This window comes from Sminthopsis crassicaudata, chromosome 2 (genome assembly GCF_048593235.1).
Source record: "Sminthopsis crassicaudata isolate SCR6 chromosome 2, ASM4859323v1, whole genome shotgun sequence".
Taxonomy (NCBI): Eukaryota; Metazoa; Chordata; class Mammalia; order Dasyuromorphia; family Dasyuridae; genus Sminthopsis; species Sminthopsis crassicaudata.
In genome coordinates this window covers 160,693,163-160,712,559 of record NC_133618.1, presented here as the reverse complement: position 1 = coordinate 160,712,559, position 19,397 = coordinate 160,693,163, and the positions used below count along the sequence as shown (strand labels likewise).

Here is a 19,397-nt window from a genome sequence, read left to right as displayed (position 1 = left end):
CAGACCCCCTGTTATCTATTTGCAAATCCTTGGAGGAGACTTTGAAGAGGTTCCTGGATCCCAGGCTAAGAGCTACTGTTCTAGAAGTACCTTGGGAAAAACTCACAGTGCTTGAGTTTTCACATACATAGTTGTATATCATTTATCAGATACACAGTTAAATATCATTCAATTAATCTAATTATGCTATGTGTATGTATCTATGTACATATAAGCATAAATATATGCCCTTGCTATGTGATATATTGATATACAGAAATACTAGCTATATGTATCTAGGATATGGGGATATATATTCTCATTATATATGCATATAATTACCTATAATGTGTATATAAATTCATTATGTATATATGTGTATATATCTACATATATAAGAGCTGTGATATATGTACATACACATATACGTGTGTATACATAGATATACATATACATGTATAGAAGCTAGGTGGTACAGTGGATAGTGCCAGACCTGAAACAAGGAAGACTCTTCTTCCTGCTTTCAAAACTGGTCTCAATTACTAGCTGTGTGACTCTAGGCAAGTCACTTAACTTTGCCTCAGTTTCCTCATCTGTAAAAAAGAGCTGTAAAAGGAAACCACTCCAGTATCTTTGTCAAGAAAACCCCAAATGGGGTCATGAAGACAGACACAACTGAAAACAACTGAATCACAACAATCACACACACATACACACAAGTACTTGCACAATAACTGGGAGTGAACACTCTAGCTCAGTGGTCCTCAAACTTTTTAAATAAGGGGCCAGTTCACTGTCCCTCAGACTATAGTGAAAACAAAAGCTCACACTGTCTCCGCCCTCAGCCCATTTGCCATAACCTGGCAGCTGCATAAATGTCCTCCACGGCCGCATCTGGCCCGAGGGCCGTAGTTTGAGAACCCCTGCTAGCTCATGGTGGTGGGATGACAAGCTAGCACAGTTTTCCAAAAAACGAATCTAAAGGAGCAGCTTTTCACACTGGGGTTTCAAAACTCCACAGACATCTTAGTGCAGCTGCATTTGTCTTTGCCTTCCCTAACATATCTCTAGGCAAATACCATTTTTAAGTCAAGGAACAGGTGGTAGTGATGCGATGGATGGAGTTCTGAGTCAAATCAGGCCTCAAACACTTATTAGCTGGTGACTTTGGACAAGCCACTAAACCCCTCTTTACCTCAGTTCCTCATCTGTAAAATGGGGACACACTGAAGAAGGAAATGGCAAACCATTCCAATGTCTTTGCCAAGAAAACATCATAAAGTCAATGGGTTATTTATTGTAAAGTCGAACCTAACTGAACAAGTGAGGAACAATATACATTGGCTGTATGTGTACATTATATATGTATGTGAGTATATCTATGTAACTATAGATATATACTGGTTATATGTGTATGTAAATATATATATGTATATATATATACTGTATTTGTGTGCCTATTTATGTGTGTGCATATATATAAGTATACATACATATAGAGGATCTATAAGTATAAAAATATATATACATATATATATGCATACAGCTGTTTTGTATGTACATATATTATTAGCTTGCTGTATTAGCTGTCACTTTATGGGAAAATTGTTCTCCAAAGTTGTACATATAAATAGCTGTGTACAGATGTATTATATCACTTATACATAAAGTCAGTAGTGACTTTTGTGGGTAAATTACTCCTCCCAATTTTATGCATATATTATATGCATATTATGTATATATAATACATATTATATGCATATGTTACGTATATATTTCTTTATATTCCACATAAATGTGTCTGCCACAATTCTACGTATATGAATGTTTACATTTCTTCGGTAGCAGTGATTTTTTTGGGGGGGATCGAGAACGAGACCCCCTCGGAATTGATCAGTAAAAAACTGGCTAAAAGAGCGCCCTGCGGGGCCCAGCAGTCGGACAAACACCCGGACGCTGCCTCGGGGAGCGAGCTCTCTCCACAACTACAGGCCCGGGCGGCGGCCCTTCCTCACGCCCATCCCAGGGCAGAGCTAGTCCGCGGGGCCATTCGCGCAAGAGCTCGGCACGTGCCCTCGGCATGCAGAAACTGCCCGGGAACTAGAGAGAAAGACTAGGAGAGGAACCCGAAGTTGGCGCAAGGGTCGGCCACGAAGCCCCCAAGGTCATCTCCAAACGACACGCTTTCCTAGCAGGTGAAGGGTCACCCCATTCATCTGGACCAGATGCTTCCCGGGCTCTCCCGGCCTACCGCCCACCCCCGGAATCTCCCCGTGCCCGCCTAGACCGACCACAATCACCTTAAATCCTCACCGGGTGGGTCCTGAGACGCTAGTTACCAGAGACGCTCCAGCACCTTCCGAAACCGCGAAAGAGACTATTTTGATTGGTGTAAGTCTTGCTTCCTAGCAACTGGCTCCGCCCCCTACAAGCTGTAGGGAGAATCCTTCGAGTTCTCCTAACTCAGGGAGCGTCGTAGGTGTCTAAATATTAGCCTGATCATGTAAGAAAAATAATGAACAGAGCCTAAGAGGACAAAGAAACCCATTCTGTCATTACACATATAGGGAAGTCCTTTAAATAGTTAACGCAGTGCACAAAGCAAGCAGCACTAAATTGTCAAATGGGACCGGCGTGTCTTAGACTACTTTTGAGGAGAACAGGGTCCTTTGCTGCGATGCGACTCAGAGGAAAAGGCCCCTTTCAGGCGGCTGGAGGCGGAGTCCGGATGGATGGTGGTTGCCGAAGGTTGGACGTAGGTCCTGGTGGCTCAGACCCGGCTTTGCAGAGCAGGGTTTCGTCATGGCTGAGGTAAAAGTGAAGGCGCAGCCGCCGGATGCCGACCCGGTCGAAATAGAAAACAGGTAAAAAGGATACTCCGGATTTATGTATAGTTTGTATTCCCGTCCTAATGATGAGGTGGAATCTTCCCCTACTGCCAGCCCACTTTCTCCCTCCCCCCCAGCTCGGGGTTCGCTGGAAGACTTGGGGAGTGAAAGGTCGGGGCCAGGGGCGGTGTAGAGAATCTGTCAGGGGGCTTTGCGCTCCTCCCCTTTCTTCCCCCTTCCCCCTCTTAACCTTTACAAGTATGTGTGGCCTGATGAATTCGACCTGATTTCGGAAAGTTAGCACACTGCCGCTTAGCTTGTTCTTGCTAATGTAGAGACCGTTATCGTCTTAAGTTACAAGTGTAGGCTGAGGTGGCAGGGCCGGACACATAGTGCATAAGTGCTGTTCGTTATTCATTAAATGACGTGAATAAAAAGGTGCTTTATAAAGTGTTCCGTAGTGGTGATTACGTGAATATATTTCAGTCTAATGTGAGGAACTGTCAGAGTCAAGGGCACTGCTGTTTTTGTTTCTCACTAGTATTTTATTTTGCTAAATACACGTAAAGTTTGTGTTCCAAATTTTTCCTCCCTCCCCCAAATAGCAGACAACCCGAGAGAGCTTAAACATGTGTAGTCCTTTTAAACATGTTTCCACATGTGTCATGTTGTGCAAGAAAAAATCTGACCGAAAAGGGAAAAAAGTCATGAGGAAAAAAAAAGCCAACAACAAAAAGATGGAAATACTGTGCCTTGATTCACTTCAGTTTCCATAATTCTCTCTCTGGATGTGGATGGCTCCCTCCATCACAAGTCTGTTGGAACTGCCTTGAATCACCACATTGTTGAAAAGAGCCAAGGCCATCACATTCTTGTTGCTGGGTACAATCCTAGTTCTGCTCATTTCACTCAGCATCAGTTCATGTGAGTCTCTCCAGGCCTTTCTGAAATCATATTGTTCATGTTTTCTTATAGAACAATAATATTCCATTATAGTCATATACTATATATATATATATATATATATATATATATATATATATATATATATATATATATATATATGTATATATATATATACTTATTCAGCCTTTCCTCTCAGTTTCCACTTCCTTGCCACTACAGAAAGGGCTGCTACAAACATTTTTGCACATAATGGGCTCTTTTCTCTGTTTTATGATTTTTTGGAGGATACAAACCTAGTAAAGACACTGCTGGAGGACCAGGAGATCATTATATACTTCAACAACAATACTATATAATGATCAGTTCTGATGGACGAGGCCCTCTCCAACAATGAGATGAACCAAATTAGTTCCAACAGAGCAGTAATGAACTGAACCAGCTACACCCAGCGAAAGAACTCTGGGAGATGACTATGAAACACTATATAGAATTCCCAATCCCTCTAATTTTGTCTGCCTGCATTTTGGATTTCCTTCACAGGCTAATTGTACACTATTTCAAAGTCCGATTCTTTTTGTTCAGCAAAGCAACTGTTTGGTTGTGTATACATATATTGTATTTAATTTGTACCCTAACATATTTAACATGTATTCAGAAGGTAAAAATAACATGGAAAGAAAAACAAAAATGCAAGTAGTCCACATTCATTTCTCAGTATTCCTTCTCTGGGTGTAGCTGATTCTGTCCATCATTGATCAATTGGAACTGAATTAGATCTTCTCTTTGTCGAAGATTTCCACTTCCATCAGAATAATCCTCATACAGTATTGTTGTTGAAGTGTATAATGATCTCCTGGTTCTGCTCATTTCACCAGCATCAGTTGATGTAAGTCTCTCCAAGTCTCTCTGTATTCATCCTGCTGATCATTTCTTAAAGAACAATAATATTCCATAACATTCATATACCACAATTTACCCAACCATTCTCCAATTGATGAGCATCCATTCATTTTCCAGTTTCTAGCCATTACAAAAAGGGCTGCCACAAACATTTTTAGCCCTTGGTTTCTAATGTTCTGTTTGGTGAAAGTCCACTGTATTTAGCTGGCCCCATACCTTGACCATATTTCATCCTATTGAGCTTTATTTCATGCTGCTGCCCTTTTCTTTTACCTGCCCTCCTCCTACTTGGGAATAGTAATCAACACTGGAGTTGGAGTGGCACGTGTGAGAAGCAAGGAATCTCGTGTCACTTGATACATGGAGAGAATATAAGGTGAAAGTAGACTGGAAAGATGTGGGAGGGGGAAGGTTATATAGGACTTGGAACCCAAACAGAGGATTTCTATTTGATCCTGGAGATAATAACTTCAGGAGTTTATTGAGTAAGTCAGACCTGTATTTTGGAAATATGAATTTGACAACTTAATGGAGGATGGATTATAATGGGGGAGATAATTGCTAGAGGACAACCAGCAGGTATTTTCATAATCTAGGGATGAGGTGATGAAGGCCTCCACCAGGGTTTTGGCAGCATCAGGAGATAAGGAGACACAAGAGATATTTTTAAAGTATTAACAGGATTTACCATCTCATTGTGTATGGGAACTGAGAAAGAGTAAGGAGTTAAGATATTGTGGTACAAAGGAGCAATGTGTAATGTGTATGAAAAGGTATGTTGGGGCCAAGTTGTGACGGGCTTCAAATGCCAAAAAAGAAATTTGTATTTTATCCCAGAGGTTGTAGGGAGCCACTTAAGCTTCTTGAGGAGGGGAGGGGCACAGTCAAATTTATGTTTTAACTATATGGACAACTGAAGAGGGGAATCTCTGAGACAAAAAAGACAACAATAACAACAACAACAATAATTAGCACTTATATAGTGCTTTAAGGCTTACAAAGTGCTTTTACAAATATCTCATTTGATCCTCACAACAATCTTGGGAGGTAGGTGCTATTCTTATCTCCATTTTATAGATAAGGAAACTGAGGCAAGCAGTTGCCCAGGATCATATAAATAGCAAGTGTCAGAGGCCAGATTGTTTCAGTAGTCCAGGCAAGAGATGCTCAGAGACTGAATTGTGGTTTGAGTTTAGAGAAGGAGATAGATATGAAAGCTGTTTTATTGAAAGAATTGACAAGACTTAATTGACTATAACAGCTGTAGAAAGAAGAGTAAAGAGATGATATTGTGAATTGACAGAATGAGAAGGTAATTAATTGTCTATGTGAGAAAAGGGAGAGTGTTGGAGGCTGATTCTGAGTTAAGGAATTTGAGTGACTAGATGTAAAGTTGTGTCCATGTTGAAAACAAGAAAGTGAAGCAGAGAGTAGGATTTGGGAAGAAAGATGAGTTCTGGTTTTGATGTATTGAAATGCTTATTGTATATACAATTTGCAAGTTCCAGTCAGCAATAGGTGATGAAATAGAACATGAGTTTGTTCCTTGAGGATAAAAACATTCAATTGTTTATTTTTATATTCTCAGTAACTTAACCTAATGCCTGATACATAACAGAGATTCGATAAATGATTGATCAACTGGAGCTAACAAAAGAGAGACCGGGTCTAGATAAATAATTTTTGGGAATAATCTATATAATGGTAATAATTAACTAGCTAGTAGCCAAGAAGGGCATTGAGAGAGTATATAGAAGAAAGAGAAAGGACAGTCTTAGGGTCCACCCTTAGTAAAGGGAGAGGGCATGGTCACAGAAAAAGAGATTGGAGGAAATCAGAGAGCAAGCATCATATGAGGAACAGAGAAAAAGTCTGTTTGGCTGGATCACAAAGGATTGAAGTGGGAGTAAGATTTAATGATGCCGAAAAGTCTGTAAAGCTTTAAAAACTAAATGAAAGAGTTGATATTTGATCCTATAGGCAATTGGAAGTCGCTGGAGTTTATTGAATAGGAGAGGGGCCTGAGATAAGGTAGTAGCTTACATGAGAGTAGAGAAAGGAATTGGATATGAGAAATGTTGGGAAGGTTAAAAAAAGCAAGATTTGGCAACTGATTAGATGTGTAGAAAAGTGAGGAGTCCAAGATAATGCCAAAATCACAAACCTAGGAGTCTAGGAAGATGGCAGTGATCCATATGACTCATATATTTGGATCCACAGATACCCGGAAGATCAAAAATTCAAAGAAAGCTTCAGCATACACCAAAATAATGGGGCAGGATGAGGGAGATGGCAAATCAGAGAGGAGATGTATTATAATAATGATATAAAACAGAAGATAACAGTGCATTTCTAACAAATAAAAATAGAATTATTGTTAATAGGAAAGAAGGAAGAATCATATCAAATGGCCTCTGTTTTCTCAGTAAAGTATGAGAAGTGGTTTTTTGAAAGGAGCAGGGAAGGTTGGCCTAGAAGGTTAAGGAGAGAAGATTTGGTTATTTGCTTTGGGAAGTGTAATAGAGAATCATTTAGGGAAGAATAAAAGGATTGCCTTGTTGGGAAGGGAGCTCAGTTGAGATTTGATGTCATAAATTTATAATAAACCCAGTTAGAATGGTTAAGTACATTTCCTCCAGCACTATTCAATAGCTTCGTGATTGTACCTGATTATATGCTAGGTCCTTTCTACAATTTTAATTCAAGTCCGGAAACAATTATTTTGAGCCTACTATGTACAAAGTACTTGTGCCAGATTGTGGAAGGGATAACAGGAATAAATCCATTTCTTACTCTCAAGGAGCTCACAATTCAATATAAACAAACTGTCCAGTGATAGGGTGATATTCTTCGGGAAGTTTTATTTGGTAGTATAAGCTAGAGAACAATATAATGGTGGGGAGAAACAATGGCATTGTCTTCTTATATGTACATAGCAAATTTATGAAATATAGGAAATTCCAAGTCTTTTGTGTTAGGTCTTTAGTATGTCATACTTACTTCACCTTAAGATATACCCTCAGTCAGTCAATAAATATCAAATGCATAAGTACTGGAAAGACTAAGGAAAAGTAAAAAGATAGGCTCTTCTCTCAAGGAGCTCACAATATAATGGAGGAAAACATGCTAATAACTATGTATAAACAAACTGTAGATAGGATGAATTGGAAATAATAAAGGGACATTAGAATTAAAAAGGACTGAGAAAGTCTTCCTATAGAAAGTAGTATTTTAGATGAGAATTTAATGAGTTTTACTCTAATTTAAAATTCATATTTAGTAAAGAATGAGGAAAATCAATCATAACTACTATCTGTTAGATATGGGAGAAAAAAAGAAACATTATTTCATAATGCTAGCTTTTTTCCTTGAAATGGGTTGTATAAAATATTATTGATGTCTTTGTTCATAGGATTATAGAATTATGTCATCAATTCCCTCATGGGATCACAGACCAAGTTATTCAGAATGAAATGCCTCATATAGAAGCTCAGCAAAGGGCCATGGCCATCAACAGACTCTTATCTATGGTAAGGTAAAATCTAATTTTTTAGATGTCATTTATTGATTCACAGAATTGGCTTCACCAGCTTTGGTGAAGGTCCTAGCTAAACTGTACTCCTAGAATAAAGTTTAAGTACCTACGTGCAAGTGTACTTGCAGAAAAATTGAACCCTTGCTGGAATGTGTCTTCAAAAAGGTTCCATTCTGCTTATATTCCTATGTTAGCAGTTAAACCTATGAATGCATTTTTTAATTTAATTATATAAAAATTTTTAATTATATAAAGATCATGTTGACAGAATTACTTGAAAAATCACTTGAAACATTTCCCATATTTAATTATATCACAATATAACAATTCATAACTTTGTGAGATCAGATAACTTATAATTATAATATCTCCATAATGCTTTAGGATTTGCTTCCTTCTTTTTTGTCCTCATTTTATAGATGATGAAATTAAAACTCCAAGACGTTCAATGAATTGCCCAGTCATATAAGTAATAAATGTTAGAGGTTGAATTTAAATCCTGATCATAAATTAATTCTAAGTATTGCAACTTTTATTTGATTATAGAACATCTATGGTTATTTATGCTGAATGTGCATATTTTGTTATTAGGTAGGATAGTTGCTCACAACTTTTAAAAAGTTTTTTCATGAATTAGTGGGACCACTTATTTGATTATGGGTAGTTCAGACAATTACAACATGGTAAGATACCTCAAAGGCTACCTTGTTCAAATTATACAAGATTCCTTATGAAGGCTAGTAAATATAGAAGGGCAGAGTACAGCATTGGGGTATTTGTGTTAGATAAAACTATTAGAAGTAAATATTTTGAAATTCTTTATCAAATTTGATGTCTTAAATAATTAACTGTTGTCTATAAAAACAATTACAGGGACAGTTGGATCTCTTAAGGAGTAATACAGGTCTTCTGTATAGAATAAAAGAATCTCAGAATACCGGGTAAGTTCTTATATCTATAAAGAAATAAATGTAACAATATAATATTTCAGTCTATGAATATTTTCAAAACCAGGAAGGAACTTCAGAAATAAAAATCTAACAATTTTTTGGTTTCTGATAACATTTTTTTTTCAGTAAAATGAAGGGATCAGATAACCAAGAGAAGCTAGTATATCAAATCATAGAAGATGCCGGAAACAAAGGTATTGAAGAATTATGTCTAAAATATTAGTGTTGTAGTATATAGCATTTAGTATGTACTCTTTCAATTCTGTATTAGTGTTTGCTTGTAAAAAATATAGTACTATTTGAAATTGTAATTCTAATTCTATATATTATCAACTATAGAAAATTGTTTTTAAAACGAATGGTAATTTTAACCTGTTGATTAGATAAGTAGCTTGGTATAGAGGCGTTATAGTTAGGAAGACTCAAGAGTTCAATTCCTGCCTCTAACACAAGGAGCTCTATAACTCTGGGCAAGTCGCCTAAATTTTCAAAGCCTGAGCAAGGCTATTAAGTTGCAGAGCAGGATTGAGCTGAATTAATAGAGGGAGTTTACACCAATGAAGTAATAATATAAAAATTTCAATAAGCAATTTTAGATATTAAAAATTGTTTCATCAGTTCATATCAAACTAGTTTTGTAAGCCAACAAAATTAAATTTTCTGTATAATGTATGCTATACACACGTATGTATAAGACTTTATACACACCCACACACCAAACTAATGGCACCTTTGTGTATTTCTTTCCTTGATCTCCTGATTTAGAAAAGAAAATTTATTTATTTATTTTTATTATTTTTTTAATAGTTTTTATTTACCGGATATATGCATGGGTAATTTTACAACAATGACAATTGCCAAACCTTTTATTCTAATTTTTCCCCTCCTTTCCCCCAACCCCCCAGATGGCAGGTTGACCAATACATGTAAAATATGTTAAAGTATAAGTTAAATACAATATATGTATACATGTCCAAACAGTTTTGTTGTACAAAAAGAATTGGACTTTGAACTAGTGTACAATTAGCCTGTGAAGGAAATACAAAATGCAGGCGGACAAAATTAGAGGGATTGGGAATTCTATATAGTGGTTCATAGTCATCTCCTAGAGTTCTTTTGCTGGGTGTAGCTGGTTCAGTTCATTACTGCTCTATTGGAACTGATTTGGTTCATCTCATTGTTGAAAATGGCCACATAGGAAAGAAAATTTAGAAAAATATTTTCCCCATATAATTTCTTTGCAATATTTACACCATTTCCCTGTTTTGAAGCAACAATCATAACTACTAGAATAGATTTACAGAGAACTTTAGTTTTATTGTTGGAGGCAACTTTCCTTAGGAGCTACTTTGCAAAAGATAACATGGACTTTTGTCTTCTAGGGCAAAGGATTAAATTAAAGAATCTAGAAGCATGACCAAATTGCTTACTTGATTCTATATAGAATGAGAGAAAGTAGATTAAGTAAGAACTCATTCCTGCCTCAGTTAAATAGCAACTACTCTTCTTATTCATTTCCCTGTTACCTCTTTTGGGTCTTTAGTAAGTTCAGTCAAGAAATCTAGCATCTTCATTTCTACCAAGAAACCTATATTAGAGCTACATAGCTTTTCTTTCAGAGATATTTAAAAGATACTTCAATCCTCAATGGAAAAGGGAAAGAAATCTTTAATAAAAATACTACTTTTCAATAATTTTACATGTCACTTTATGCTGTCTTCCTTTTCTTCCCTTCTGTTTTCTCCCTCTTGGTTATATTGACACATACAAACTAGCTTTTCTCATAGAAATCTTTGCTTAAAATTTTTTTCATTCAGTGGTAAGGGTGGAATGGAATGTTTACTTAATCTTCCCCATCTTGATGACTGGGATGGAAATATATATGTTAAATATGGTTTTTAAGGTTTTATCTACTCTTTTAGACACTAAAAAATTATTTCCTCTTATGAAAAGACGAATTACTAGGATTTGAGATTTTTAAAACTTAGAAAATTTTGTATTGAGTGACTTGATTTTCTTTTTACAATTTAAGTACACTCAGAAACCAGCAAGTGACTATAGTATTTGCTCATATACTTTGTTATTATAGCCAGTTTGGGAATTGTAACAAAATAGTTAGCAATAAATACAGATTAAGTATTATTTGACATGAGATATTTTGAGTTCAACTACTTAAACTTTTTTTTTTAAGGTATTTGGAGCAGAGATATTCGATATAAAAGTAACTTGCCATTAACAGAAATCAACAAAATACTAAAGAATTTGGAGAGTAAAAAGCTTATCAAAGCTGTTAAATCTGTTGCAGTAAGTATTTTTTTTTCTTTTAGCGCTTCAAAATATACACGTGAAAGTACTGTCTTTGTTCAGAATTCATAGTATAAAGTCCTTGTTAATCAGAAATTTGATGTTTTAATGAATTCTTTTTATTTAAAGATTAAAAAGTTTTTGTTCAGATATAATCCTGTTTCTTTATTTTTCTTGTCTTGCTATGACACAGAAGAAATTTTAAAGCCACTTTCAGCTAAGAATTGTTGCTTAGTGGTATTGATCAGATAATTTCTGTGTTAGCATCTTAGCTATCATTTATTGATGTCTCTCCTATTTCTTTCTCCCAATCCTACCATACTGATAAGCTCCCTGCACACAGTAGAGGTAACTTGATTAATAACTTTCAGTGCTGACCCTTTAGAGACATATGCCAAGTAACTTTGTTTACATAAGCTTGGTTAAAACTTAACACTAATTTTCAGAGACTGAACTATTTTTCAGTATATACATGTAGAGAGAGTAAAATACTGGCTTTTTGGTATTTAGAGTATACTTACAGATTGATGATTATAATATAGTCTTTCTCCATTTTAAAGTATTGCCTTCCTTCATACATATATCTTTTTATGGGTTAGAATAATAACCTTTAAAGTTTGGGGGGGGAGAATTGTATTTGTACCCTAGTAAATAAAGTTTTGTATATTTCTTCACAGGCCTCAAAGAAGAAGGTTTACATGCTATATAATTTACAACCTGATAGATCAGTAACTGGTGGAGCCTGGTATAGTGACCAAGATTTTGAATCTGAATTTGTAGAAGTTCTAAACCAACAGTGTTTTAAATTTTTACAAAGCAAGGTAAAATAAAATAAAATACTGCTATGATCTTTTTTTGTCTATAATTTAATCCTTTTAAATAACATCTAAAAATCAAATATGCTAGACTAGGTTTGTTTGCTTAACTTAATTTCTTTAGTTTGACAGCATTGTATAAATTGTTAAAAAAGCATTCATCACTTCCTAACTGAAATTTTTCCTTAAACTTTTAGGCAGAAACAGCTAAAGAAAGCAAACAGAACCCCATGATACAAAGAAACAGTTCATTTGCTTCATCTCATGAAGTATGGAAATATATTTGTGAACTAGGCATTAGTAAGGTCAGTATCAAGTTTCATACCTTTTTGTTTTATTACATTTTAGCTCATAAAAAGTGTTCATCAGTCTTAATGTCCTGCAGTTGCTCTAAGCTCTTGTCCAAAGACAAGCTGTTACTAGACCTGAAGATGTGGGCTTAAATCAGTATTTGACAAATGTCCTTCAGAATTTGGGAGCTACATGGCTATTTTTCCTTTTAAGAAAATAAAAAGGGTAGCTAGATAGCATAGTGGATAGCGCACTGGCCCTGAAGTCAGGAAAACATTGAGTTCAAATCTAGCCTCAGACACGTAACACTTATTAGGTCTGTGACTTTGGGCAAGTCACTTAACCCCAATTGCTTTACCAAAAACAAAAAAATAAAAAAAAATAAAAATCAGGGAAGTGAGCAGCATACTGACAGAGCCAAATCAGGTTAAGATCCAGGTTTAGAGAAGGGTTTTGAAAAAGATCCTTTTGATTAAGGATTCAGGAGAGGGCTGAGCACATCTGGCCAAATTTGTCCTAGCATAGGCAGAGCAGCATCTTGTGTCCCAGATAGTGGAGCTTAAGCCCAAACACACAGGGGAGACTACAGGTAACCAGATGGCTTGATTCCTTTCCATATTGGCTCTGGTGATTTCTAAAGTTTCAGGCTAGTTGAAGAAAAAGGAAGAAATGAAGAAAGGGAAAAAAGGATGATTTGTATATATTATCTCATTTGATCCTCACACAATCCTGGGAAGTAAGTGCTCATCCCCATTTTACCATTAAAAAAAATTGAGACAGGCAATGGGTTAAGTAGCTTACCCAAGGTGACCCAGCTAGTAAGTGTCTGATACTAGATTTGAACTTGGGCCTTCCTGTCTCCAGGCCCAGCACCCTGTGGTGCTGCCCTCTACCATCTATTGTACAGAATGTATAACAAAGCACCATATCTTTCATCAAGCAGTTCTTATTTTTAGAAAGAATTCTTTTTTCTTTGAAAGACTTAGGTTTCTAACTTGAAAGAATGAATATTTTAGCAAGTAGTTTGGTTCATTTGATAGACATCTGAACTTGGGTTCTGTTTAAGCACTGTGCCATGTGCTGCCTATACACCCCTCAGGGGCTGTGGGTTTCTGGCTGAAAGAGGCTGTAAGACTGTCTGGTTCAGCCATGTTCTTTTATTGCCTGTGCTTCCCCTCCTTCCTCCACACTTCCCTGTATAATTGCAACATTTTGATAATTGGAAATACTGAAAGGCATATTCTCTTTAGTTGCTAAATCCAGTGTCTTTTTCATTGACTTCTTTGCAGTATTTGATGCTATTAACCACCCGATTTGTAGGATTATTTTTTTCCCCAATGTTTTCATGGCAACTTTCTCCTAAATATTCTCTGTCCTAGCTGTCCAGCTCTTCTTTGTTTCCTTTCAGAACTATCCTGCATGTCCTTCCTCTGAATCAGAGGCAAGGAAGCCCCGGGCAAGGACGCAGTGTAGAATAGCAGAAAGATCACAGTCCCTGTAATCTGGATTCAAATTTCCCCTTTGGTGCTTATCCCATGTGTGTGACCTTGGGCAAGTCTTTGGGCATCCATTACCTCTTTTTTTTTTTTTTCTGAGGCTGGGGTTAAGTGACTTGCCCAGGGTCACACAGCTAGGAAGTGTTAAGTATCTGAGATTAGATTTGAACTCGGGTCCTCCTAAATTCAGGGCTGCTGCTCTATCCATTGTGCCACTTAGCTGCCCCAGAATCCGTTACCTCTTAAACTAAATGCAGGAGGTAGAACTAGATAGCTTCTAAGATCCTTCCTAGCACCTAGTCTAATAATATTCTTCTTTATTACTTCTGCTTTTGTAATCCCTAACTCAAGTTTTGCCTCCTTCAGAGAGCTTTGATTAATGAGTTATTTCTATTTCTCTTCACCATACTCCATTGAAATTGCTTTATATTTAGTTTGCATATATTTTATATTTACTTGTCTATGCTATTTCTGTCCAGCAAAATGTAAGCTCCTTGAGGTTAGGAATTGGATTCATATTTGTCTTTGTATCCTGGTGCTTGGAATAGTACCTGCCATATAGCAAAACCTGAATAAATGCTTGTTCATCTGAAGGAAATTGAATTTTAACTTGTAAAGGCTGCATCTCAAAAATGTCATGAGACATGGAGTCAGGTAGACTTATGATCAAATCCTATCTCTAACAATTACTATTTAACCATGAACTAGACATTTAAATTCTCTGAGATTCAGTTTTTTATCCGTAAATGGCTACAATAATACATGTAAATCTTGCCTTATAAGGTTGTTGTTGGGCTCACAAATGATATTCACAATGCCAGGAATGTAGTAAGTGCTTATTAACTACTTGTTGACTTGACTCAAAAGAATAAAAATACTACTTAGTAAACCTTAAAATGACATACGATCATCTATTATTGCAGTTTTTATAATTTTTTCCTCCTCTGTTGTACATGTGACAAATATGAACAGTTTCTATGTTTAAACATTTTAAACAAAAAACAGAAAAAGAGCCTTGTATATGAACCTTTAAATCTCTGTTATACATAGTATCATGAGCGTTTTTTTGTTTTTTGTTTTTTTAAGGTGGAATTGTCCATGGAAGACATTGAAACAATTTTGAATACACTTATTTATGATGGCAAGGTGGAAATGACCATCATTGCTGCCAAGGAAGGTACAGTTGGCAGTGTAGATGGACATATGAAACTGTATCGGGCTGTTAGTCCAATCATACAGCCTACTGGCTTAGTTCGAGCACCTTGTGGACTCTGTCCGGTAAGTTAGGATATTTTATATTTTTTAATTGTTATCAAAATGAACATACTAAATAGATAACCTAGTAGAAATAAAACTAGTTGAAAGACTGTTGTGGGTAAGCATGAGCTATCACATATGAATTTGCTATCATAATTTTTGGGCTCATTGGTCAGTTATTGAGCAGATTGTGTCTTTTTTGCACACTCATTTATTATGAGATCAAGAATGGACTGTGCACCCCTGAGAGTTAGAAAATTTGAATTTTTAAGCTCCAAAGCTAATTAGTTTTATCAAGTGAACAAATCATTTACCTTTTCTCTACAAAATATTCTTTAGCTCCTTGTCTTTTATTAAGATTTGCTGTTGAATTGTTCTTTTTTCCTGAAGTAATTGGGGTTCTTGCCCAAGTGACTTGCCCAAGATCACACAGCAAGGAAGTGTTAATTGTCTGAAGTCAAATTTGAATTCGGGTCCTCCTGACTTCAGAGCTGGTGCTCTATCCACCTAACTGCCCCTGCAATTGGGCTTTTTATGCTCTAATTATTTCATATATAAATAAAGGTAAAATTTAATTTTTTCCTGATAGCATTCTAGCATTAAAAATTCGTGCTACAATTTTTGTAAGATGTAAAATGTTTGATAGCAAAATCTTCATATTTATAAATCTACTTGTATTCATTTATTTGAAAAAATATTTTATCAAATACTCTATATACAAGACATCATGAACAATACAAAGATGAATAATACTTTTATTATTTTATATACATGTGTGTGCACACATACATATAAACTCATTTCTTCATACACACATACATATTATGTATATATTTTATACATTACATACACATAAGAAACTTAAGCTAGTGGTAGAGGAAGACAATATGATAATAGTTCACATTTATATAATATTTAAAGGTTTACAAAATGCTTTTTCACCACATCCTTGAAAGGTAGATAGTCTTAAGTATCATTGTTCCTTTTTATAGATGAAGAAATAGTCTCACAGACATTAATTATCAGTCAGGAAATAAATCCAAATCTTCTGATCTCAAATTCACACTGCTCTTACTACATTTATATTGAAAACAAACTCAAGAAATAAAAACAGTGCTATCAGATTCAAAAGACAGAGAAATCACTTCATCCTGTGAAGGTATAGAAGGCTGTATTTCATGAAAGTGATTTTAAAATGGAGATTTTAAAAATGAGTAACATTTCCACAAAGGGAAGAACTTAAGCATGGATTTCTAGGCAAAAGGATAGTCTAACTAAAAGCACATAGGTGGGAAAGCACAAGATAGATTCAGAGCATGATTAATGGTTTGGTTTGACCAGGTACAGAAGTAGTAGGAAGTTAGTAAGAAATTAGACCAGAAAAATAGTTTAAGGCTATATTCTGTTTTAATATCTTAGGATACTGAGATGCCATTCTGAGCCATTCAGTTGGAAATGAGCAACTATTGAAAGTTTTTGAACAGTTTAATGGCATGATTAGAATTTTACTTTAATACTGAAAGGACCAGACACACTAATTCTCACACATACACACACACACAAATTTTCCTATGAAACAAAATTCATCTTACTTTCTCTTTTCTTTGCCTTATGGATTAAAAAAAATAAGGTAAATCAATTGATACAGATTGGTCTTTCAAGACAGTCTTAAATTCTAGTTCTTCTAGTGCTGATTAATCTGGAGACAGTATAAAAGATAGGTTGAAGGAAATGGGAAAACATTTATGCCACTCATACAAAACTCCTGTAATCAAAACTGGCAATTGTGTTAAGCTTTAATTTTTACAAAACATTTTATATTAGCTCATTTGATTCTCACAATAGCTCCTTGAGGAAAATAATACAGATATTTTCTCCATTTTACAGTTGGGGAAACTCAGACTTGTAAAGATTAAGTGATTTGTCCAAGATCATCTCCACTAGTAAATTTTAGAGGGAGAATTCAAACCCAGAACTTTCAAGGCTTTAGTGCTTTTTCCATTATACTTTTATTGGTTGATGGTAAGATAATACGGATCCCACCTAAGATAGTAGAATTATGATTTATAAGTGACTCTATGGAGATAAAATGTTTCAGTGGTCTTAGCAACTGGCTATATTTCACAAATAAGAGAGAGAAGAATCAAAGATGACCTCAATGTTTTCCAACTTGAGTGCCAGTGATAGAAATTTGAAAGTCAGAAAAAAGTACTGATTTAGTGAGTAGAAATGCAAAGTTCAGCATTTGGAATGTAAAAAGCAAGTTGAGTATAAGATTTCAGGAATAAGGAGTGTTTGACAATTTCACCTTTAGAAGGAATGAGAAAAATAAAGCTATTAGATCAAATATTAAAAGGTCTTTGAATAGAGCAAAAAAAAGTCTTAATTGCAAGGATTTATAGGGGATGGAAGAATAAAAACAAGAAGTGTAGACTTAATTTCTCTTAAGAAATTTGTTGAGAACATAAGGGGAGAATTGGAGGAGATTAGAGAAAACTGAACATGTTGATAGGTACATTTGATAGATTAAAAATGCAAGAAAGGAGAGATGATTAATAAAGATCTTAAGAAAGAAAAAGGGAGGGAAGAAATAAATTAATTAAAACAGAAATGTTAAGGTAAAGAGATAAGGAAATTGAGAAAACTCAAGTCATGTGGCTTAGAAGATCATTCTTTTTATTTTTTTGATAGCCTGTATTTTAAAGTACAGGAACCACAGAAGGGTTACATGATTTTTCTATGTTCATACAACCATTAAGTGCCGTGGCAGGATTTAAACTAAGCTTTTCTTTATGCCTAGTCTAGCTGCCTACTTCATGCTTCCACCCTAGGTAAAATGATTAATATGAGCATTTCATTTTAGTGGTATATTAAAAATTCTCATATTTATTGATAAATTTACCTTGCAACTGAAAGTCAGATCCTGTGATGATCCATTATTAGGCACTATCTCAATTCTTTAAAATTCAAAGAATTTCATTTTGAAGATTGTAGATTTTTTGTTATAGTAAGGTATGATATAATTGACATCTGTGTCTGTAGTGAAATTGTTTTTTAAATTTAAGATTAATTGGAAACTTTTTCTTTTGTTCCCACAGGTTTTTGATGACTGCCATGAAGGTGGTGAAATTTCACCATCAAATTGTGTATATATGACCGAGTGGCTGGAATTTTAATAGTAAAATATACATTCTTCTCACATTTTACAAATGCAGGAAGAAAATGAAGTTACTTTGAAAGCCAAGAATTATAATTATCATGAAATATTGAAATTGGTTAAAAGCAGACTTCGCTAAAAAAATACAGACTTCCTGCTGTGAGAAACATATTGATATTTATAAAGATTAAAAATCCTGATATATATTGATGAGGGACCAAAAGTCCATGTGGTACCTATTAGAGATTAATAGTAAAACCATTCCTTCTACTAATAAAGGACCGTCAGAATAGAAGGAATTCACCTCCAAGCTGTAAAGGATTATTTTTGAATGATTGTTAAGAGGAAAACTAAACTACAAAATAATTCTTAATTTGCCAAGGACAAAGGTAATAAAGGGAATTGGAAATTTCCCCTTCCTATGTTGCTGCTGGAGACAAGTAATTTTAAGCTGACTAATGCAGAAACTGTGAAAAAGCATTATATCTGCCTCACTACCAGTATTATTGGTACTTATCATTACCTTATCATTTGAGCAAGAAATTGAAAGCTTCCCAGATGAAAAGGATTAAAGGTAAGTAGCAGCAGCAACAGCAACAGCAAGGACAACAAATGCAGACTAGGTGGATATGTGGAAAAGTTAGGCATTGGAACATCATGGAACAGAAAAGCAACTGAATATACTATTTGGCAAGAATAGTACTAAATTTTGAAGAAACAAAAAGAAAGGGGAAATGGTTCCTGCCTTCAAGGAACTCATGCTGTTATAACTCATGCACGTAAGGGAGAATTCATCTTCATGGCAGGTGAAAAGGCTGTGAGTCCAGCTGACAAAACAGCAGGGGCTGATGATGGTAAGACTGTAGATCTTAGGGAGCAATGGCAGAACAGAGAGTCCTCAACCAGTGACTGTTGGGAAGGGGATAGTTTGAGTGGACCCAAAGGTTAAAATGTCTGCGTTATTTCCAGCCAAGAAGGG

The 19,397-nt window shown here is 35.4% G+C and overlaps 2 protein-coding genes across 13 annotated transcripts in view; one reads left to right on the top strand and one right to left on the bottom strand.

Annotated features, from left to right (window-relative positions):
* The window catches only part of DZANK1 (double zinc ribbon and ankyrin repeat domains 1), a 138,029-nt gene extending 135,624 nt beyond the window's left edge, over positions 1 to 2,405 (bottom strand). For 9 of the 12 annotated variants that reach the window (XM_074287770.1, XM_074287769.1, XM_074287766.1 and 6 more), the window contains exon 1: positions 2,293 to 2,405. The gene's annotated coding sequence lies outside the window, so the exon portion shown is untranslated. Of the gene's footprint in view, positions 1 to 2,279 lie in introns of all 12 variants that reach the window. The other 3 variants (XM_074287767.1, XM_074287775.1, XM_074287778.1) reach the window with 3 other exon arrangements.
* A 277-nt stretch (positions 2,406 to 2,682) lies between these two features.
* POLR3F (RNA polymerase III subunit F) lies at positions 2,683 to 19,146 on the top strand. Its single transcript, XM_074287763.1, has 9 exons — positions 2,683 to 2,843; positions 8,026 to 8,143; positions 9,022 to 9,089; positions 9,225 to 9,292; positions 11,290 to 11,402; positions 12,080 to 12,223; positions 12,415 to 12,522; positions 15,091 to 15,282; positions 18,360 to 19,146. The coding sequence occupies exons 1-9, from the start codon at positions 2,782 to 2,784 to the stop codon at positions 18,435 to 18,437; spliced, it is 951 nt and encodes a 316-aa protein (XP_074143864.1). The 5' UTR covers positions 2,683 to 2,781; the 3' UTR covers positions 18,438 to 19,146.
* Positions 19,147 to 19,397: the final 251 nt, after the last annotated feature.